This window comes from Aulonocara stuartgranti (genome assembly GCF_965226115.1).
Source record: "Aulonocara stuartgranti genome assembly, chromosome: 17".
NCBI classification, from domain to species: Eukaryota; Metazoa; Chordata; class Actinopteri; order Cichliformes; family Cichlidae; genus Aulonocara; species Aulonocara stuartgranti.
This window is the reverse complement of record NC_138953.1, coordinates 7,891,656-7,913,886: the sequence shown is the minus strand read 5'-3', so window position 1 is coordinate 7,913,886 and position 22,231 is coordinate 7,891,656. Positions and strand designations below refer to the sequence as shown.

The window sequence follows — 22,231 nt, the reverse complement described above, 5'->3', positions numbered from 1 at the left end:
TGGTCCTCAGATGCTTTCTTTTTTCTCTGAACACTGTTTTTTCACTCATTTTTAGTCCAGTCCTTATACCTGACCATTTTTAGAGAAATGAATAGCACAAGCACCCAATTAACTTGTGGGGATAGGTTAATTGGATAATCCAAATTGCCACTAGGTGTGAATGTGCGAGTGAATGTGAGTGTGAATGGTTGTCTGTCCCTGTGTGTTAGCCCTGCGACAGACTGGCGACCTGCCCAGGGTGTACCCTGCCTCTCGCCCTATGACAGCTGGGATAGGCTCCAGCGCCCCCCGCGACCCTGAAAAGGATAAGCGGAAGCGAATGGATGGATGGATGGATGAATAGCACCTAATTAAAGGCATTAACCAGTGTTGTGTCTACACATAACAGACAACTTATCAAAAAAACATTTTTCATTTTATCTTTAGGCACTGTGTTACCAGCAACCTGTCACAAAACAGACACTTTGATAGGCATACAATAATATTTTTGTACTAACAAGGTGATTGTCAAAGAGATATTAGCTAAAAACTTGGCATGTGACAACACGGTGTGTAGTGTGTCGTTGAAACATTTGAGGAAACTGGACAAACAGAGGACAGAAGGAGTGTCAGATCTTAAAAACTGTCTGCAGTGAAAAATGTCTGAATGCTATGTCCTTAAGAAACAGGAAAAAGTCCAACAAAGATCTAATCAGAGAAATGCATCTTCCTCTTCAGCTGATCCATTAGCAGTTCACTGAAGCTTCATCAGAAATGGTCTCGGTGGAAGAGTGGCTTTCAATTAGCCAAAAAAATGATGAAGCCAGGAGTCCGCTGTTCTAGTTGCTCTAGTGACCCTTGAACCCCCTCTAGCCATCGATCTGGTGGGTAACAGACGTCTCCGAAAAGGTCGGAGCACTTTTACAAATATGCGATATGTGATGTCTTGATAAACCAAGCAGATATTTGAAGTTTACACAGCTACATTAAAATATGTTAAAAGTTTATTTTGTGACCCAGAAAGAGTAATAAGAGTAATAATAAACTAAGTAGCTGCAGCCATTGTTGGAAACTGGAATTGGCTGGGCCGCGCTATGAATTCTGGGATATGGTGGGCCACGAAGGATACACCCGACCCATCCTTCAAATCTTAGGAAAAGGAGGACGCATTTGTCGGCCGCATTCGGAGGAGTCTACGAATTGGGACAGCCTTCATTGTGTCACTGTGGCGTAATTGGTCTAAAAATGCAGCCTCGGGAGGATGCAGCCTACGTTTTGGGACACAGCTAAGGTGGAGCCTCTCATGGTTTGGGGCTGTATTTCACAGTGTTGTTGGGGATTTTCAAGATTGATGGAATTATGAACACTGAAAAGTCCTGTCAGATTTTTGATCCATCATGCAGTACCATCTGGAAACCATCTGATTGGCAAGTGTAGCCCAGTGGCAAACAGATGGAATTAGAGACTGTTTATTGTAATTATTATTAAAGGTGTTTTATTTTGTTCAGTTAAAAGCACTCATGATTGGAGAGAGACTCTAAAGAAAAAATCCAAATTATTTTGTATGGAATTGCATTATTTGTGTTATTTATTTATTTATTTAGTTTCTCAAAGGTTATTTTTTGACCTGGATACAAATGCAGTCCAACCAATGGGATTGTTTGTCCCGCCTTGTTTTTCATGTTTGGTTGCGCTGCTAAGGCTGCTTAGACCACACGCGCCATAGCAGTACCTGTGGGGAAAACGTGGTAGCTGTTGAAACAGCGAAGCTGTTGGTGTCTGCTTGATTAGCCGCCAGATTTGGATAGCCGAAGCTAGTTTTATGAATACGAAGTGCTTTGCACTGGTGAGTAACGAAACTGTTATAGCCGCTGATCGGCATCCTGAAATGTTAATGTTGTTCGCTTCAAAAAACAAACGCTAATGGTGACGGTACTATGCAAGTAGCTAGCGAGTGTGCTAAACGCTCACTCCCGTTGTGTCATCCTTTAAAAAACTTACGTTGATCACCCTGGGGACCAAAAAAGGTCCCGCCCCAAAAAGTGCAATAAAAATGTTATATACTAATATTTTTTACCACTTTAAATGAGTCAGTCTTTTAAGACTACTTCTGCCTGAAATATTCACATAAAGTTTTAATTATATTTTCGTTGTTTTAACCCTTTAAATCCCAGTTTTATTACATGAACGCCCTGTTTTTTTAGCCCCAAAAAACAAAAAAACTAAATATTTTCAAAAAAAAACATTTGAAGTAATATTTGATTGTTATTATAATTAGGCCTTTAGATGGACTAAAGATTGGCACCAAGAGTCATTTCGATCGCCTTTTATTTTTTTTCCAGGAGCGCATTTCATAAAATGCACACTATCGACCACGCCCAAAAAGTGCAATAAAAATATTAAATATAAATTTTTTTTTTTCACTTTAAATTGGTCAGTCTTTTAAAATTACTTCTCCCTGAAATATTCATATAAAGTTTTAATTATATTTTCGTTGTTTTAACCCTTTAAATTACAAAAAAACTAAAAAAAAAACTAAAAAACTAAATATTTTCCCAAAAAAACATTTGAAGTAATATTTGATTGTTATTATAATTAGGCCTTTAGATGGACTAAAGATTGGCACCAAGAGTCATTTCGATCGCCTTTTATTTTTTTTTCCAGAACCAGAAAATGGTCTCCAGGCGGCAAATGCTGCTCGTCGAGGCCGAAATGAGTGCATTCTCCCGGGTTAACTCGCGACGATGATCGGGGCATGTTGCGTCGGACTCCTTTTTCCAGCGCACACTTCCGGTACCACGTGACAACAAATACGTCATTTCCTGTTGACTAAAAAAAAAAATGCACCCTCTCATGGTCCTAGGGACCAAATAATGGTCCGCCCGATCAGCGGGCGAAGCCGCTGCTGCACGCCGGAAAAGAGGCGTCATTTCCGGCAGGTCTGTCCAAGCAGCCCGCTGTTTTCCAGCAGAGGTCAAATGTGAAGCAAGGGCGCCACCCGGTGGACAAATAAAAAAATTACAACTCTAAGGCCTGTAGTCCAAAACGAAACCTAAGCTGGAGACCTGACGATCCCTTTGACCGTAATTTTTCTGGCGTGAAAAATAGCGTTTATAATGGAAGTCAATGGGCCCAAAACGGTCCCTAGGGTGATCAGTGTGAGTATTTTTGCTGCTCAGCCGTGTTAGGCTGATTTAAGAAAATCAGACTGGAATTTTAAATATTTTACAAAAACGAAGCCGTTTGGCAAGTTTGGCTATATTACACCCAACACAGTGAAAATGGCTTTCATGCGAACAAACAAAGGGACCCAAAAAGGGCCCAGTATGGCACAAGGGTTTTAAGCGTTAGTTGAGAACTTATTAGCTGTTGTTAGGTTAAGGAAAAAACAGTATGTCTATCTGTTGTATTGAAATGTTTTATTGTGTTACTTTTATTCATCACTGTTGTTACTTGACCGTGAGCAGAGTATATTGAGTTTGCGGCTTTTAATGAGCAGTGTGAATTGCTTTAATGATTGGTGATAGCTACATTGCCATGTAATGAAAACGTTTAGAATTTGATTAGTTGTACAACATTAGAAATTGAAACACATTTTGTTCATGATTTATACTTTAAACAGAAGTGTTAGTTAAGTGTGAACCATGTTCATTTGAAGTAATTCTGACCTCACTCTTAGGTCAGGTTTTTTGAGTTGGAGAAAGGAGCCGAGACTCCTCGGAGAACATTGGATTACAGACTTTGTGGAAATCCGCAGAAGAGGAATAATTTTCCATTGCAATGGATGGCGAGCCACAGCCCATTTGGAATTGAATCTTGAAGTCTGGTTGCCTGAACTGTGGTAGGACAGGACAATGCAAACCATACATCGATCGTGGACTGAACTCACACCAATAACTCACCAGATCACCAAACAGGCCTGATCTGGATCCTATTGACACTTTAAAAGACCCGGGTCTAACATTCTTTTCTTTTTTATTTTGGGTATCTGTGCGCGCACACACAATTTTGGTTGTTATTGCAAAGGCAATACAGTGCACAAATTTCAAATACAGTTGAACTATTGCTTCATCATTTGCAGTTGTGTTTTCATTGTGGTTACCCATCCTCTGGGCTCCTGTCGTTCCTGAAATCTTCTGATTTGCCCATTGTTTATATATTTTGTTACATACTGGTTACACAAGAGCTGAATTTTTCAGCATGAAAATGATCGCAAACACACTACTAGTGCAGTAGAAACCCAGATAGAAAACAAAAAGGCACATAATGGATTGGCCTCCCTAACATCATTAAAGCAATGTGGGATCATCCCAGAAGAGAGTAGAACAAAAGGCAGTCCTTCAAGAAGCTTAGGGAACTATTCCTGAAGGCTGCTTAAAGAAATGATAAGAAAGCTTGCCCAAAACAGTCTGTGTTGAAGACTAATGGCGATCATATGAAATGACTTGACTTTCAAGCTGGTTACATTTATATAAACTCTGATTTTGTCTTAAATACTGTATTTCTATGGATGTTTCTGCATGTTTCAATAAATCCCTACACCGATTTCACATTTTCCTAGCAAAATATAGACTCACGCACAGCACTGCACTTTCTGCTTTTTTACTAGGGGCTCTTAATGGTTTCACATATGTTACAGTGTCCGCTGTCACTAATAGTGTTCTATTGTTTGCTGGGTGTGAGATCATTTCCTAGATTTATCTTGCTCACCGTGGTGATGTAGAGTTCAAGTTCCCATCTTCATCAACAATAAAGCATTAATTATAAACACACATCAGGAGCTCACAGAAGTGTTGTTGCTAGGTAGATATTGTATGTGCTACCTTATGTTTCCAGATTTAGTCCCTTGGAAAACACAAAAAACAGCAAACAAAAAACAAACAAAAAACATGTTACTGAAAGAAATTAGATGTGTTTAATATTAATAAGGAGGAGAGGCTGATAGCAATTTTAAAATATTCACCAAAAAAAGAATAGTTAGGTACTACATCTATCCAGGAGTTTAAGAAAATAAGGGGGTAGGATAACTCCAGGCAGCGGATGGAAGAGAACCAGTTTTTAAAATTTAATAATTGAAATTTTTTCATCTATCAAAGAGAAGCTTCAAAAGTGTATTGGGTATGGCGATAATTTATACAGGCATGATGTTATGTTTTTAATACTTGACAGAAGATTACGGGCTGTCTGGTAGTTTCATAGACTCCTTGAGAACATCCATCCAACAGCAGCAGACACCATGACAAATGTTTCTGAACGTGTCTGTTCTCCATCATATCGTTCAAGAAACTCAGTACTCAGTACTGCCGTTTTTGTAATACCGTTGTTATTAAATATTTCTTGTCATTTAGTATGAAAACTGCAGCTTGATAAAAATCATCATCACTGGGTTTGGTGGCTGATCAACATGGCAATTATTTCAGGACAGCTGAAGGCAGAAACCTGTCAGCATATTTCTACAATTTATAGCTCTTATAAATGATGTATTTTTGTCTCCCACTCGTGCTGAATGCCTATTCATGTATCATCTTTTATGCAATATTATTTCCTAATAAGTCAGGATTGATCTTAGAGCTACAATGCATATTTAATGGGGCCTGCAGCCATACTGACAGGGTTTTACAGTGATGTAGAGCCTTTCTTTTTTCAACCACACATAAATTGTTGATCGTATTTGTGCAGGAAGGATGAGTGTCCATTCATTAACAACTGGCTTTAAAAAGCTGTTTTCAGACAATGAGGACCGCCTCCCTCCAACTCAGCGTTTCACTGAATCGAACACGAACAAAGGGAGTAGTTTGGGCTGCTGCAGCTTTGTTATCGGTAACATGCAATATAAGATCAAATTAGGATTTGTGAAGATGAAAATTAAATCAACCATTAGGCTAATCAGGAGCAGTAAGAGCTCATGCTGATCTTGGGAGTCTCAAGCAGCTAATTCTTTAGTCTTTACTGAAAACTTTAGAAGACAAATGGACAGTAATTTAGACAAATTTCCCCAAAACCTTTCCAGCTAATCCGATCCTAGCTGAAATATTAAATATTTAGGTAGCCACACAAGACGGCGATATCTTTTGTTGCTGTTTTACAGGAAAATATTCATTGGCAGTCATGTATACAGCTCCGATGCATTTATTCAATTTACTGCTTATGTTGTTTTGTCTGTTCCAAAGTCTGCGAGGCGGGATATCATAGTGTTTGTAGACTGCAGCCGCTAATATTTCTCTATTGTTTGCTGAGTAAGATGGTGTCCTAGATTCATCTCCTCAGCATTCTCTGTTGCTGTGGGCTTCAGGTCTCTCCGTGGACCTCAGTACATGCCCGAAGTCAGCACAGAGCACTGATATTACATAGTTACCTTTATCTTAAAAGGGCAAAGCCTTTCACCTAGGGCTGAACGATTATGGAAAATAATCTAATTGCGATTTTTTTGCCCCAATATTGCGATTGCGATGCGATATGCGATTATTTTTTAAGGTCTTTGTCTTCTGTATTATTAAACAAAGACAAGCAATACATCATATAGTATGGCCAATACTATATTACATTAATTTTAAACTGTTCTTTCCTGGAAGACAGACCTCTGTTATGATGACATGAGGTGATGCATGAATTGATGACTGACATTTTTATTTAACTTCTTCAATCACAACAGTATATTTGAACATACACAATAGTTTATTTTTAGCTTACAAACATCTGAGCATAAAGTGCTGACAAGGAACCCTGGTGTAAACATTAAAATGAAAGTCAGTACAATGTGCAGATTGCAGAAATATACATAAACAAAATCAGTGGCTTTACCACACTCAGTTTTTCGACATCTGTGAACTACTAGACAGTCATTCAATTAAAAAATAATATTAAATAAATAAAACTAATAAATAAAAAATACACACATCTTACTGATCTCTGCAGTCAGTAACATTACACATAAAGTGCAAACATAATAGCAATTGTATAAACACACACACAAACACGCCTTTAAAATTTAAAGGCGTGAAATTGGACGGTCTAGCCTTCTGATTAGCGTCACCGCTGTCCCGGTGGAGTTTAATAAACTCGGCCGTCTGCTTCTTGCTATCTAAAATATAACCAGACACTGGTGTAAATTCTCGACTGTCTCATACTTCTGTTTAATAAGTTTTCTGTTTGACGTTTAGTCAGCTGTGTGAAAACCAAGGAGGAACCCACCCGGGGGATTAATAAAGTTTTATTTTATCTAATCTAATAACTTTAATCTCAGCCAAACCGATTTACTCACGAACAAACAAAACACTGAAAAAAGCCCAACAATAACATTTTTAGGTTGTCTAAGTGACTTATATATTACGTTTAACCCGAGCAGCGAAACTCCGCGGTGATCTGAAAATGATGTGCCGGGAGTTGTGCCGTTCTCGGCCGCATCAGTAACCCTCGAGCTCCCGGCTAGCTGTCGAGCTGGTGGGTAGCAGACGCCTCTGAAAACGTCGAAGCACTTTTGCAAATATAGGATATCTTGATAAACCGAGCAGATATTTGATGTTTACACAACTACTTTCTCGCCTGAAAATATGTTAAAAGTTTATTTTGTGACCCAGAAAGATTAGTATGAGTAATTTTAAAACTTAGTAGCGGCCGCCATTGCTGGAAACTGGAGTTTGGCTGGGCCGCGCTATGAATTCTGGGATATGGTAGTAATTTGGACAGCCTTCGGCGCGTCGCTGTGACGTAATCGGTCTACAAATGCGGCCTCAGGAGGATGCAGCCCATGAATTTGGACATGTCCAGAGTATAATCGCAGCCTTTGCGGTTAGAAAATTGCACTTGATCATGTCGCGATATTATCGCAAATGCGATATATGGTTCAGCCCTACTTTCACCCCAGAGAGATGGAGTCTGCCACAGAAAAGAGAACAAGAAGCATCCGTTCTTCCAGGCCAGAGTGTTGAGGATTTCTGTTCCAGGCAGGCAAGGTTGAAGGAAAATGATCGATATTCAAAATGATCCTTTGTAGCTTTCTTTTACTCCTATTGTTCCTGTTTCGCAAAGGCCAGAAATGTGCTCCGAGAGAAGAACCACTTGTGTCCATTAGCTGAACTCTTTGGAAGTTTTCTTTATTCTTCCCTACCCTGACCCGCTGAGTTATACTGAGAATAAAAGGAAACTCTCAGTCTCAGTACTTGATCTCCTGCACAAGAGGGATGCCCACATTCTCCATCTATCATTTCTTTAGGCCAGGTCAAGTTAGTCCAGACATTCTTCTCCTTAGCAGCGTCTCCTAGCACATCCTGAGGGATCCAGAGGCATTCCAGTACCACATCAGATATACATAAAATCCTTTCACAAAGTCCGAGTCTACCCTAGGGTCTCCTACATGATGCATATGCCCTGAAAATCTCCAAAGGGAGGCACCCTGAAGTCAGCCTTATGAAATGCCTGAACCACTTTAGCTTTTTAGAAATAAAGGAGCACCAGCTCTATTCTGTTCTCCCTCAGGATTGATTGAACTATTTCTAAAGTTTAAGCTCAGCCACCCTATAGAAGAAATTATTTTTAGTTGGTTATAACTGTATTTTTTTCTGGAATAAAGTTTATTATTGTGAGTAATTTTTCAGATAAAAGCAACCAGAAACCTGCTTCTCCTTTTAGGAATATGAAGGTTGTTGTGGTGGAGGGGTTATTAATCCAAAGGAGGTGAACAAAACAAGGTCATTGCTGCCACCTGTAACAAAACCTTGGAGGGGAACCTCCACAACCAAAGTAGTGCTTTAGCATAGGGCTTGGCTGTAGAGTCCAGAAGAGCAGGAGACTCACCAGTGCCTATCTCACCACTGTAGAGACATGCCCTGGAGTTGGATTCATTTTTAGGATTTGACCTTGGCATGCTAATCATGTGAACTTCCATGTTCTCTATATATACTGCTTCACAAAAAGGAAAACCTTTTGAAAACCCCCAAAACAGGAATGGTTTTAAAGGTGGAGGCCACTGACATTTTTTCTCTCCCCGTCTTTTCTGACAATTTTTTGCACTAGTTCAGTTAGGGTCAGTCACCGGTGGCATGAGGTGACACCTGGACCCCACAGAGGTTCCAAAGGTAGTTCAATTCCTCTAGGATGGGACATGAATACATGGCATCACCAAGAGATTTGCTCTATCGCTCAACACAGTCTCAAGAGCATGGAGGAGATTCCAGGACACCGACAGCTACTCCAGGAGAAATGGACAGGACTGTAATAGATTCTTAACCCATCAGTAGGACCGATATCTGCTCCTTTGTGCAAGGAGAAACAGGATGAGCACTGCCAGAGCTACAAAATAAACCTCCAGCAGGACACTGGTGTGAATGTCTCTGACCAAATATCAGAAACAAACTACATGAGGCTAGCCTGATGTCCTCTAGTGGGCTCTGTGCTCACTGGCAGACACTGTGGCATTTGCCAGAACACCAGAATATGCCTTTGACAGATAAGAGCCGGTTTACCCTGAGCACATGTGACAGACGTGAAGGGGTCTGGAGAACAAATGAAGAATGTTCGCTCAGCACGACAGGTTTGGCGGTGGGTCAGTGATGGTGGGGTGAGGCATATCCACAGAGGGGCGCAGAGACCTCTACAGGATTGGCAACAATACACTGGCACACTGTGAAATCCACTGTCAGACACTACACTGGTGCAGTGGGTCCTGGTTTCCTCCTGTTGCACAATAATGCCTGACCTCATGTGGCAAAAGTTTGCAGACAGTTTGTGGAAGATAAAGGAGTTCATACTGACCGGCTCCCATGCTCGCCTGACCTAAATCCAATAGGACGCGTCTGGGACGTTATGTTTCAGTTCATCAGACACTGCAAGGTTGCACCACAGACTGTCCAGGAGCTCAGTGATGTCCTGGTCCAGATCTAGGAGGAGATGCCCCAGGACACCATCTGTGGTCTCAGTAGGAGCATGCCCCGATGTTGTCAGGCATGCACATAAGCACATTGAGAACATACAAACCATTGAGTGCCATGTTGAGTGGCTGGGGTGAATTTTCAGTAAAATGGGCTGGTCTGCCACATACTTTTCTTCACTTGGATTTACAAGGTGTCTTTGAATTAGGCCCTCTGTATGTTTGTAATTTTCATTTCCATCAAACAATGTAACATCCCTTCATTCCTAACACATTACCCGATCAGTATAGATATGCAGGCAGCATGATTTCCCCCCCCATTGAGATCAGATCTATATTCTGATTTGTTTCTTTCATTTTTTCGAGCAGCGTAGATGCTTCTAGCTTTGTGATCAGATTTCCATTCTGTGGATGCACTCCAGATATGAAGCAGTTTCTTGTGCAGACAGAATATTATTTACCCTTCTGGAGTCAGTGTTTTGCAAAAGAGATCACAATATGAATGTCTTGCTGCAGCGTTGATAACAGTGTTACTCCAGCTTTTGTAATGTAGAATAGTGGAAGATCATTTAATCTTGTTAACCGATTCACTCAAAAGCAGAAACACTAAACCACCAATTTATCCCCTCAGTGGGTGTTTTTCAAAGCTCCTACCAGTCTTCTGTGAGGCTGTCTTACTGAAGCAATCAAGCCTTCAGCTGCCTGTAGTGGACAAGGTCCTAATTTGTATGAACCAGGAGACTATGGAACAAAAGACTTCATAGTCTAGCTTGAATAGCGAATGTCAGACCAGAGGCACCAATGTGAGCCTCTGATTCAGTGGAAAAACATGCAGGTTCTGATTGCTTTCCTATCAAAGAAGTTGCTCTAGGAAAGAAAATTGTGAAGAGAAAGGAAAATTGCGACAGCATATCTTGTCTTTGTAATTCCGCAAATAGGAAGCAATGCATTTCGAGACTCCGAGTTAAATTACTCCCATATCTATCACCCAAAGGTAAATATAAGAATGTCCTCATCTTTTTTTGAAGCAGAGCCAACAGCTGCAAAAACAGACAGACTTTTGCTGCAGACAGATTAAAAACAAAGAGTGAAGCACCTACAAGGGATTGTGTAACATACACCAAACAGAGCGCGTGCCTCCTCAGCCACGGATCACATTTCATTCCCCACCATCCTTCAGTCCTTCGCACAAGATCTGAAGAAAATTGTTTTTGGCATTTTTTGGAATACCACTGCTTCTCCCTGTGCTCATTTTTTTCTTTTTAATACACACTGTCAGCGAGTTGGTACTTCCATAACTCATTGAAACTCTCAACTGTGAGCGCAAGTACAAACTTTAAATGCCCAGTACTCTTGTCAACTGTTTTTGTTATCTATTCTCTTTGATGAAAACACTCATGCGCAGCCCTAAAGTCCGTGGCTTCAGAGAACTTGCTCAGAGATTCCAATTTTCCAGGGCTGTCAACTTCGCAGGGCTGCACAAAAACAACTGAAAACGTGTGTTTGAATCTTTCCTTTTTATTTTTATGGATACTGCTGCTGCTTTTTAAGTCTTAATGTGCCACTAATGCAACCATTTGTCATTACATAATTAAAAATCAGTACCTATTACTTCAAGGTTTGCTTTCCAACATATGTGGAGTTAATGCTTTTTATAAATTGCACTTAATTGTATTGTTAGTTTTGAATTAATTTGTGTAATAATTTGTGATGCCTTATTAACAGTTTTAAAGACAGGTATTTTTCAGCAGCATGTACCTTTATTTTTATCTTTTCTAGCTGGTTAACTGTTAGCATTAGCTCTCACCCTGTTTCTACATTGTCTTCTGTCACACCAACCCTCTGCATGTTCTCCTTCACTACACCTGTGAATCTTCTGTGTGTTCATCCTCTTGCAGCTCCATCTTCAACATCCTTTTCCCAGTACATCCACTATCCCTCCTCCATTTCTAATGTTGTCCCTCCTGCTCACTCCCAATTAAAATCTCAACATCTTCAACTCTGCCACCTCCTGCTCCACCACTCGCCTTTTTATCAGTGCCACTATCTCTAAGCCATACACCATAGCAGGTCTCACTACTGTCTCTTAAACCTCACTAATTCTTATACAAAACTTTCATTTAGACTCCTGCTGATTCAGTGTCTCTTGTCTATAATGGGCATTAGACGACACTCGCTGATTTTTCCTTTAGGAATAAAGGAGAGATTCCGTAAGCTCGGTGAGGGTGACTCATCTCCGATAAACGAAAACCATTTATATCATTTTCATTTCATCTGTCGTTCAAATGTAAAATGTTTCATGTTTCTCCAGGGTAGGACTGGCTGTATTTCAAACATTATCCGGAAGCACAGAACCGGATAATAGTTGTTTCAAGTGGGATTCATGGTACTGCGTCTGTAGTCTGTTTGCGTAGGTGTTTGGCTACGCAGAGTACAGGATTATGCTATGCAGTCTACGTGGGCTTGCTTACATACAGCAAGAAAATAACCAACAGTATGTAGATGTTGCTGATGCTATGCATAGGTTGAATGCTGGATTCAAACGCTGGCCTGAACAGTAAAGGGGGCCCACAAAGTCATGAAAAGATCGATAAAGCACAGACAAAGACTGTAGTAAACAAATGTGTTAGAACTTCAAGAACAGTCTACAGCAATGTTCTCTCTAATTTTTCATGTGTCTGAGCGAACACACAAACTCCCTGAGCGGCCCCCTTAGACCACTGTGTGCAACAGCAGATGTGTGGTCACGCCAGCATCAAATCCATCCAAGTTACATGGTTTATTAAAATGACCAAACGACAGCATTTACATTTATGTTAGACTTCTTTTAATTAAGTGCTTTAGCCCACTTACAATGAAAATTAAAAAAAATCTTGTTCATGACCTGTGTAGTATGTTAACACTATTGGAAGTAAAAATAACTTGAACTCCAATAAAGCTCTGACTTGTATTATGAGTCTGTGGTCTGGGAGAGAGTCCTGTAACTCTGTCTGCAAAATACAGCATATAATGATCAATGTTGGGCAATTAATTATATAGTTACTTCTTCAAAAAAGTTACTGAGTTATGCAAACAACAAAGTTGTTTTTAAATAAACATTTCAAACTATTTACAGAACAATCAGCTGTTCTGCATCAAATTTGATGCCACACAAATTATTTGTGCCACTCCAAAAAATAATTTCTGTCCACTATGAGATAAAGGAGAGCAACAGCCTGATACCTGCAGGCTTGACAGCAGGAGATGTATCACTGCTGTAACAGCTGTAACATTCACACAAGATTTGCGCTAAACGTCGCAAATCTCTCATCTCAAAACACCGCTGTCACTCCTAAAACTTCCCCCCTTCCTAAACAACTAAATGCCATGTTGCCATATCATTTTTTTGATTGGTCGACATGGTACTTTTTCCGACGAACAGGAAAGGGTGGGGGGTTTTTTGGTTTTGGTTTTGCTCACAGGTGGAGAGTGCTTTCGAGCGTTTTCCTTATAAAACGCAGTTTTTACCGTTTCTTCCCGCAGTAAATATAAACAACAATAGTATTCAGGAAAAACAAACATTGCATATATTTTTATCATAACTCTGGTTTTACGTGGCCGATCAACACAATTTAAAAACTGGTATAAAGTCCACACTTTTTCCGTCAACTTCCGTCTGTCCTGCTCACATCTCCAGTGGTTGTACATGTTGCCATTAACTCCACATCAGCCACGCCGCTTTGCTAGCTAAAACACCGGTGTCAGCACATAAGGACGCTGTCATAGCCTGTCAATGATGTTGATTAACTGCGTATATACGAATGTGAATCGCATCATTGGCTGGACTATGGGATAAGGTGGCATCGTTCTAATGTCGACTGCTTAGGTGAATAGGTTGAATGCAGGGGTTTTTCAACTTGGGGATCAATACACTCTACAGACCTGTTGCTCAGCATATTTTTGACACTGCCTCCTGTTGTCAGCAGACAGCTACTACATGTAGACAAGAGTCTACAAAGCTGTGCATTGGCTGTCTAGCTGCAGAGCACAACCATGCCAATCCCATAATGCACTTCCTGAAAAGCCTACACCAGCATAAATAGTGATTGTACTCTTAGATGCAAAGGAAGGAGTTGTGGCTTTGTTTACCACCTTAAAACACTTTTTTAATTTGATCTATATTCTTATGCGGGTTTAGTATTTCATGTTCGTCATTTTTTTGTGTTTCTTTCACAGTCTTTTACTCTACATACACAGCGTTGTCACTTAGGCATCATCAAAAAAGAAATAAATAACAGGAAGAGCACAGTAGCCCTATCTCCATATGGAGCACTCACCGCTCCTCTTATTCTCACAGTTTTGGTATCAGCAAAGTTCCAGGAAAGATGGAGAGTAGGGAGAGAAGAGGAGGTCGAGATTCTGCCTCTCGCAGGGCAATTAAAGTGAGCTGAGTACACGGTGAGAAGTAGTGCTCTCACTGAGAGATGTACTGCACCTGTGGTGTGACAGCCACAGATAAAATCCTTAGTTAGTCAAAATCATGACAGTGACTTTACTCTAAGTCAGCCTTATTTGCTGTTGCTTTTACTTCAATATCATTTAACGCAGAAGCCAATTCAGTCGCTGCGTTTCACACCACGGAGCAGTCGGCCACATAAAGACTAATTTTAGCACATATTTGAAAGTGAAGATGTCCCCGGGGAGTGGTTTGATAAGCCTGCAGAGAGAGGACAGGTTTTTCTTACCAGACAGCTGTACTCTACCTCCTGCTCTGGCAGTTTTTTGTCATTTCTCCACCTTCTCTCGCCCCCCCATCCTCCCCACCCGCACCTTCCTTTTCCACTCCCACTCTATAGATAATGAGGTTTTAATGTAGTAGATTTGATATGGTGCAAGAAGGCTGGATTTTTCCCCATTACTTATCTCTGGCTACCAGGCCTTCCCATATGGGCTGCCCCTTAACCTCTTCATTCTGGCAAACATAGAGCCACCCTCATCCTCCCTCCCCCCCACCCACACACACACCTTCAAATTCAAACTTCACCCCCAACACAATACCCCATTTCTCTGTCCACTTGCAAATATAACGCATTCTTTTCAAGCCTTTAACACTTGTCCTTGCGTTATGTCCTAATTACGAGAAAGCAATTAGCAGCGTCCGTCTTTTGTATATGTTAATAAGAGAAATCAGTATATTAAGATGACATGAATGAAGGTAATAAATACTATATGATATCGCATACTGGAAAAGTAAACAGGCCCTGCAGCAACAAAGGGGGCTGATGATCGGGGGATGAGTGTTGGTTATGAAAGATTACGATAATAAAAACAATCATCTTTAACCCTCTTTCATCCGTTCCATCTTCTGGTAGCCTTCCCAGCCTTTCGTCTGCTTTTCCCTCAATTTCTTCCCACTCTTTTCCCTCCTGACCTGTCCTGTTCATCACCACCGTCATCTCTCTTCCTCTCATCTTTGCTATGCTTTTGACCCCCTCCACCCTACCACCCTTCATCCTCACTGCATGCTTCCCTCCCTCTACTTTCATGCCATCACCACATTATATCTGTCATTCTCTCCAGACTCCATTTCAAATTAACTGCAGTGAAGCTTTTTTTTTTTTTTTTTATCTGAAAGAAACCGACTGAAGACAGGAAGTCTAGAAGGCAGACAGAGAAAGATAGCAGTGCAAGGTGGTGGTCTTTGGTTTATTGGAGTGGCCTGATAGGTCTCATACCTAATTCAGTCCAGAAGAAGAAATGGAAGGGGTGAAGACCAAATTCTCACCTGTCTCTGAGGATAATAGCTAATTAACTGCATTGTGACAGAAATACCTATATATGCAGGGAATGAAGGGGGGTGGGGTTAAAAGGGGTGAAAACGTAACTGGAAGATATATGAGGGCAAGGAGCATCATATGAAACAAAAACTGGAGGTTTAGAAATGTTAACGATAGTGAGCTTGAAAAAGCCTGAACAACATTTGTTCTCATGTGGGAAGATTCTGTGTTACCACACCAAGAAAACTGGAAAAACATATCATGTTTATGTATCTTTCCAGAAATAATGACAAAGGATCGCTAAAGACTATTCATTGTTTTTGTTGGGTTGGCTCCAAAGTGGTGCTAACGGGGTAAATGTTGGAAATCGCACGAGTGCCAGCTAAAGATTTCTGACTTCTTGCCTTCTGACAGTGACTGCAACTGTACCAGAGGAACCTTTGATGTCTGAGAGGATCCTGTGAGGATTTAGGTTTCCAGAGAGAACAGGACAACTTTGCCCTTTACTCTGGTTACAGTTTAGTATAAGAGACTGATGGGGAAGGGAAGGTTAAGCTCACATACTGTTTTCTGCTGTGTGGAATCTGTTTCCTGTGCACAGAATCATTATATTCATTCAGCAAACACTCAGTCTGCCGCTGTATTTTGAATGCCTTCTGCCCATTTTGAATCAAATTAAGCCTCACAAATCATATGGTGTAATCTGTTTAAGAATACCAATATCAAGTCTGCAAAAGCAGCAGCTTTAGGAGTTCTTTAGTTTTGAATAGGGCTCCACACCTCGCAAAATGCTTGTTTCTGACCTTTTCTGTTTTAAAGAGGAACCTGACTTATTGAATCTTTATGTGCTGCAAAAAATGGCAGTCTCCCAATCTTAGTGTTTAGTTTCGACACAGAGGTGTAAGTTAAGCAGTGTTTCTTTATTCATCACTCACTTTTCCATAGTGTAGATCGTTTTATCCAGGATGTCAGTGTAACCATGAGGTGAGCGCTGGTTATGGTTACAGATGCAATAGAGCTGACCAGAGGGGTTGGATAATATGTTCAAATTTTCAAACTGGCAACCATCGATCCATCTACAAGCAACTGCTGCTGTGCACAGTCAGGGTCAAAAGAAAGTTTTACACATCTGGTGCATGCATCTGGTCTTTGAATGAGGTAAATACAAACTCAGATGGACTACAAAACATGTGCACTGTGTCATTATTTATTTGACAACAACTCAGAATCAGTCGCTGCCTCCATAGGAACTGAGAGGGTAAGTGGCAGCCAGGTGCTGCTAATCAAACACACTTGATTAACTGAAGAGCAGAAAGTGTGAGCGCCTCTATAAATCCTCGTACAGTGGATTAGAAAGTCATTAAGGAAATGTTAAGTTATTCCTTCTTAAGGTTGTTCTAGCTGTTGAATCATGGGGTGTAATACTGATGAGTCTCTTGTGTCTGTGTACAACTCTCAGCTCTGGAGATCGTTACAACAGAAAGAAAGGCGGCACACGTAGACTTCTTGTATTCTCGAGGTGGATTAGGTTAGAAAGTGACCCACACACAGTGCTGCTAAAAAGTGTTTGCCACCTTCTCAATTTCTTAGTTTTTTGCAATTTTGTAGAAGTTACAAATTCATCAAACAAATTTTCATTTTTGACAATGATAAACTGATTAAATACAAAATGCATTTTGAAATGATGATATTATTTAGTTTGGGACACCAGTATTCCAAACCTACCGATGTGAAGTGTTGCCTTGCTTTTTAATAGCCACAATGAAATGAGACTAAACACAATCGTGCTTTGGCCACTGTGTATCACAGCACACTCTTCCCTAAAACAACAATCCAGTGTCTTCTCTGTGTGAAGTTTTAATAAACTAAAAGCTATACACAGTGAGGCCTGTGGATTACTTTTTTCCTGTTTCAGCTTCACATTACATGAAAACACAGATATCCAAATATGGATTAATAAACCCAAACTATCTCCATGACTACATATTGTACCACTACATGTAACTGTAATATTTTTGTTATTTGGAACAGGGCAATGTGATGAAGCCTGGCAAAGGGTGCTTTTACCAATTTCTTTTGTTTTCGCTTTACTTTGGATGTATTTTTGTTTATACTGGCCAAAACTAAGTGCTGAAGTTAGACTAAAAGAATATTTTGGTTACAGACAGACTGTTTGGGCTGCTTCTTAAATATATCTCCTAATTGTCTCTGTACCTCACACGCAGTTGCAGTCATCTGTGCTGAACAGTTCGATGGTCCTAAGCGAAACACCTAATGTGGTTCTGGAGGGTCTGAGACCCGGGACCGGCTATGTGGTCCAGGTGAGGGCCCGCACTGTAGCGGGCTACGGAGCCTACAGCAAAGACATGCTCTTCCAAACCCTCACCGACGGTAAGTGTGTGGGTGGTTATCTGGAGTGTGTGGAGGTGTTTGTGTGGGTGTGGGTTTTCGTGGTGGAGAGGAAAGCGAGTGTAGGGCTGAGAGAGGGAATGTGAGAGGGTTGCGCAAGAGTGAAATTCTGGCTGTGAAGTGATTAAATTCTCCCTTACTTTCTGTGTGTGTGTGCGTGTGTGTGTGTGCGCGTGTGTGTGTGTTTGTGAAGAGTGCTTGCAGTCATGTAAAATGAGCCTTGTAAATTATATTTTCTGTGTATTAGAGAGAAAAAAGTGTCAGTTATATATTTTCCCTTCCAGAAATGCTCAGCTGTGTGTATGCAAGACTGAAACATATGAGGAGTATGAAATATAATATTTTTTCCTTAATTTGTGTGTGTGTGTGTTCTGCAGATGAATATAAGTCAGAGCTCGGACAGCAGCTCTCTCTGATTGCTGGCTCTCTAGTTGGTGGAGTGTGTATTGTATCACTAGTAGCTATCGCCATCATCTGTACCAGGTAATGTACAGCTGACACACCTGCTCACTTCACACGAAAGTGCAGCTGCACATAAATGTCTGTCACTGCAAAATCCAAAGAGGTAGAGATGCTAGACACGTGTCCTATTAAATAACATACTTTTCACTTGTCAGACTATGAACATGAACTGATAGTTAAAACAACAGTTCCCCTCTTTTTTGAGCTTTGAACGAAATGCAAAGGTGTTTGTAATTACGTGGACAAAGCGGCACTTCAGTAGCACAGTTGCAGCTTCCACACATCACGTCTTTAGATCACGTTATTTAATGACCGCTGAGGAAATCGATTAGCTGAGACAGACTGGTAGATGCTTTTTTAAAAGCAGTAAGTGGACTTTGAACAACATATTTTTTTCCAGGATAAATGTTCAGGGCCGATTGGCCATGGAGCATACCACATGAATAAAAATGCCCCCAGCAACAGAATCCCTCACCCATTTTACTAATCCCCTGCTCTCTTTCCTGACATTTGCCATCTGTTTCAAATATAATTACCCAGTAAAATAAATCTGACACCCACAAATATCAATCAAATAAATGTATTTTAACAAAGCTCCTTTAAATGAATAAGAGAGCTGCTGCACATGCATTCTTCTATTTCAGCTAAAATGGTGAAAAAAAGAAAAAAATGGAAGTTTATCAACCATATGAGCAGCACCTAGCACCTAGCTATCGCTACTTAAGCGTAAACCAGATAATGGAAGCCTCTGGGAGTGTGTGGTGTGGAGCGTAGCCACAGCTGATGTACCTCCTTTAAAGTAACATTTTATATGTTGTTGATGTGACAAAAAATAAATGACAAGTGAAAGTTCTGCATGAATAATTGTACTAAAATGTCCATCCGTCAGTCCTTACAAAACACCATCCATCCCTCTATTCGTCATCTTCCACTTATAGACAATCAGGTCACAATGGCACTAAGCCAAGTAGGGTCTTTTCCCCAGCAACACTTTCCAGTTGATCCTGGAGGAGCTGAGGTGTTCCCAGTTGCTCCCAATCACTCGAGTGAGCCTTGAGTCTATTCTAGGGTCACCTCATGTTTGGATATACCCAACGACCTCCAATGGAAGGCTCCCTTGAGACCGGGAGTCGCAGGAGATCCCTTTGGATGTCTGAGCTGTTCTCCTTATCTCCAAAGCTGAGCCCATTCCCTCTGCAGAGGAAACTGATTTCATCGGTCTTAGTCGTTTGGTCATTACTAGATCTCATGATCACTATTTGCACTATTTGTTGCAGTCTTATGAAAGTTGGACTTGGTGGAGTGCTAATCTCATTACTATGACAGTCTGGTACAGCACCCACATCACTGCTGATCTTGTGCCAATCTGTTGGTTCAAGTCACACTGCACATCCTGTTACTTGGGAATAAGAGGCCATCATATTTGATACAAGCTTCTAAACCCCAACCAGGAGGCAGCATTTCATCATTTTTCCAGTTGGAGATGAGAGGAACTCTGTGGCAGTCCACCACCTCCTGCTTGACCACTAAAATGAAGCAATGTTGCAAAAGTACCGCTTTGGCGCCTCTGGGTGTCATATTATTCTGTATGGCATCGTTAGATTGTTAAATTACAGGCATCAGTGCATGAACAGCTTGTCTTACTTACTTTACATATAGGGGTAATAGGGTAAAGGGGTTGAGGACATGATTGGTGGTAGAGAAGAAGAAGAAAAAGATGTGATAAACTAATCTGTTGTTTGTTTTTCATCTTTGATGTTTTTTTTGGTTTTTTTGGTGTCTTATCATTTGAATTTCGATTGATATTAAACCATGTGAGAAATTTGGAACCAAAAAATCCCTATTTGTTGCAGCTGTTAAAAAACACAGACGTTTGACTGATCTCATTCCATTCTGCTTTTTGTAATTCAGCGAGCTTGAAGGTTAAAACCACCGGTGTCGGCTTTAATAATGTGCTCTATTTTAAAACATTATCAACTGTGTAAAATGTTCATCTTAAACTATTTTCTGGAGCTGTTAAATAAATGTCTTAGAAAGTAAAATAATACTTTTAAAACGAAGTACAGTTGAAGTTGCATTAAATGGTACCTTACTATATATACACTATATTGCCAAAAGTATTTGCTTGTCTGCCTTCACACTTATATGAACTTGAGTGACATCCCATTCTTAATCCATGGGGTTTGCAGCTATAACAGCTTCAACTCAGCTGGGAAGGCTTTCCACAAGGTTTAGGAGTGTTTATGGGAATTTTTGACCATTCTTCCAGAAGTGCACTTGCGCTCTAATTGATCCCAGGAGTGCACGGTCAGGACTCTGTGCAGGCCAGTCAAGTTCTCCCACACCAAACGCACTCATCCATGCGTTTATGGACCTTGCTTTGTGCACTGATGCACATTCATGTTAGATCAGGAAAGGTCCCCAAACTGTTCCCATACAGTTGGGAGCATGAAATGAAAGAATTACAAGTTCCTCTCACTGGATATTATGAGGGACAGCCCCAACAAGTACCCTTGTCCTGGCAACCACCAAACCCGCAGTCATCCAGATGGAGAAGTGTGATTCGTTGCTCCAGACGAGACATCTGCACTGCTCTAGTCTGTGGCGTGCTTTATACCACTTTATTCATCACTTTGCATGGCACTTGGTGACATAAGGCTGTTGTTCGACCGTTGTTCACTGTTCCTGAAGGCCACATGAATTTTGGAGGTCTGTAGAGATTGACTTTGTAGAAAGTTGGTGACCTCTGTGCACGATGCACCTCAGCTCTGTGATTTTACATAGCCTACCACTACATGGCCAAGTTGCTGTTGTTCCCAATCATTTCATCTTTGTTATAATATCACTAACAGTTGATTGTGGAATATTTAGTAGTGAGAAAATTTCACAGCTGGACTTGTTCCTCTATCACGGTAACATTCTGGAATTTACTGAGCTCTTCTTTTACAAATGTTTGTGGAAGCAGTCTGCATGCCTAGCTGCTTCATTTTATACACCTGTGGTCATGGAAGTGATTGCAACATCTGAATTCAATGATTTGGATGGCTGTATTTTGACTTTTGGCAATATAGTGTAGCTTCCACCTCTGACAGCTGCAGCTCTCTCACCTTAAATGTAGAATCGGTATGTTTACCAGTATATCTGCTTGCAGTCGCGTGTGTGCATCTAAGTCAAATCCTCTCTGTACACTGTAGTCTTTAACCTTTCGCTGATCAACTGATTCAAGCTCAAACTACACTTGCTGCTGCTATTGCTATTATTGTTAGCTATTTCCAATACTTTTGTATCTGCATATGGTACTACAAAAAACCGAGTGTGGCATTTTCCGAATAATGGTCATTCATGGCCACAGCCACTGACAGCAAGGAGACCTACAAGTTAGTCTAACTTTAAATTTTGCATGCATTGGACTATAAAATATTTGTTTTCTTATCCTGTTAGGGGGTCACAGATGAACTGGAGCCTGTCCTAGCTGACATTAAGGGAGAGGTGGGCTATGTGAAGGAGAAATATCAAAATTAGAGTGCAAGAACAAAAGATTCTTATGAAAAAACATTGGTTGTGTACGCGAAGGGAGCATTTCTAAATGTACTTCACATATTTTTTTAAAAAAGGATTTGAAATGACTCCTAGTAGAAATAAAGTTGTAGACCAAAAAATCACGCACAAGTGATGCAAAAAAAATATTAAATTATAATATTTAATACGGCAAGAGTTTTAAACTAGCTGTGAAATGAGAAATGTCCAAAGTCTCAGTGAC

General features: G+C 40.6%; 1 protein-coding gene across 3 annotated transcripts in view; it reads left to right on the top strand.

Annotated features, from left to right (window-relative positions):
* The window catches only part of LOC309691857 (ephrin type-B receptor 1-like), a 133,867-nt gene that overhangs the window by 78,821 nt on the left and 32,815 nt on the right, over nt 1-22,231 (top strand). For all 3 annotated transcript variants that reach the window (XM_082509852.1, XM_082509854.1, XM_082509853.1), the window contains 2 exons: nt 17,826-17,991; nt 18,387-18,492. In XM_082509852.1, coding sequence (XP_082365978.1) covers nt 17,826-17,991; nt 18,387-18,492 — 272 coding nt within the window. The remainder of the gene's footprint in view (nt 1-17,825; nt 17,992-18,386; nt 18,493-22,231) is intronic.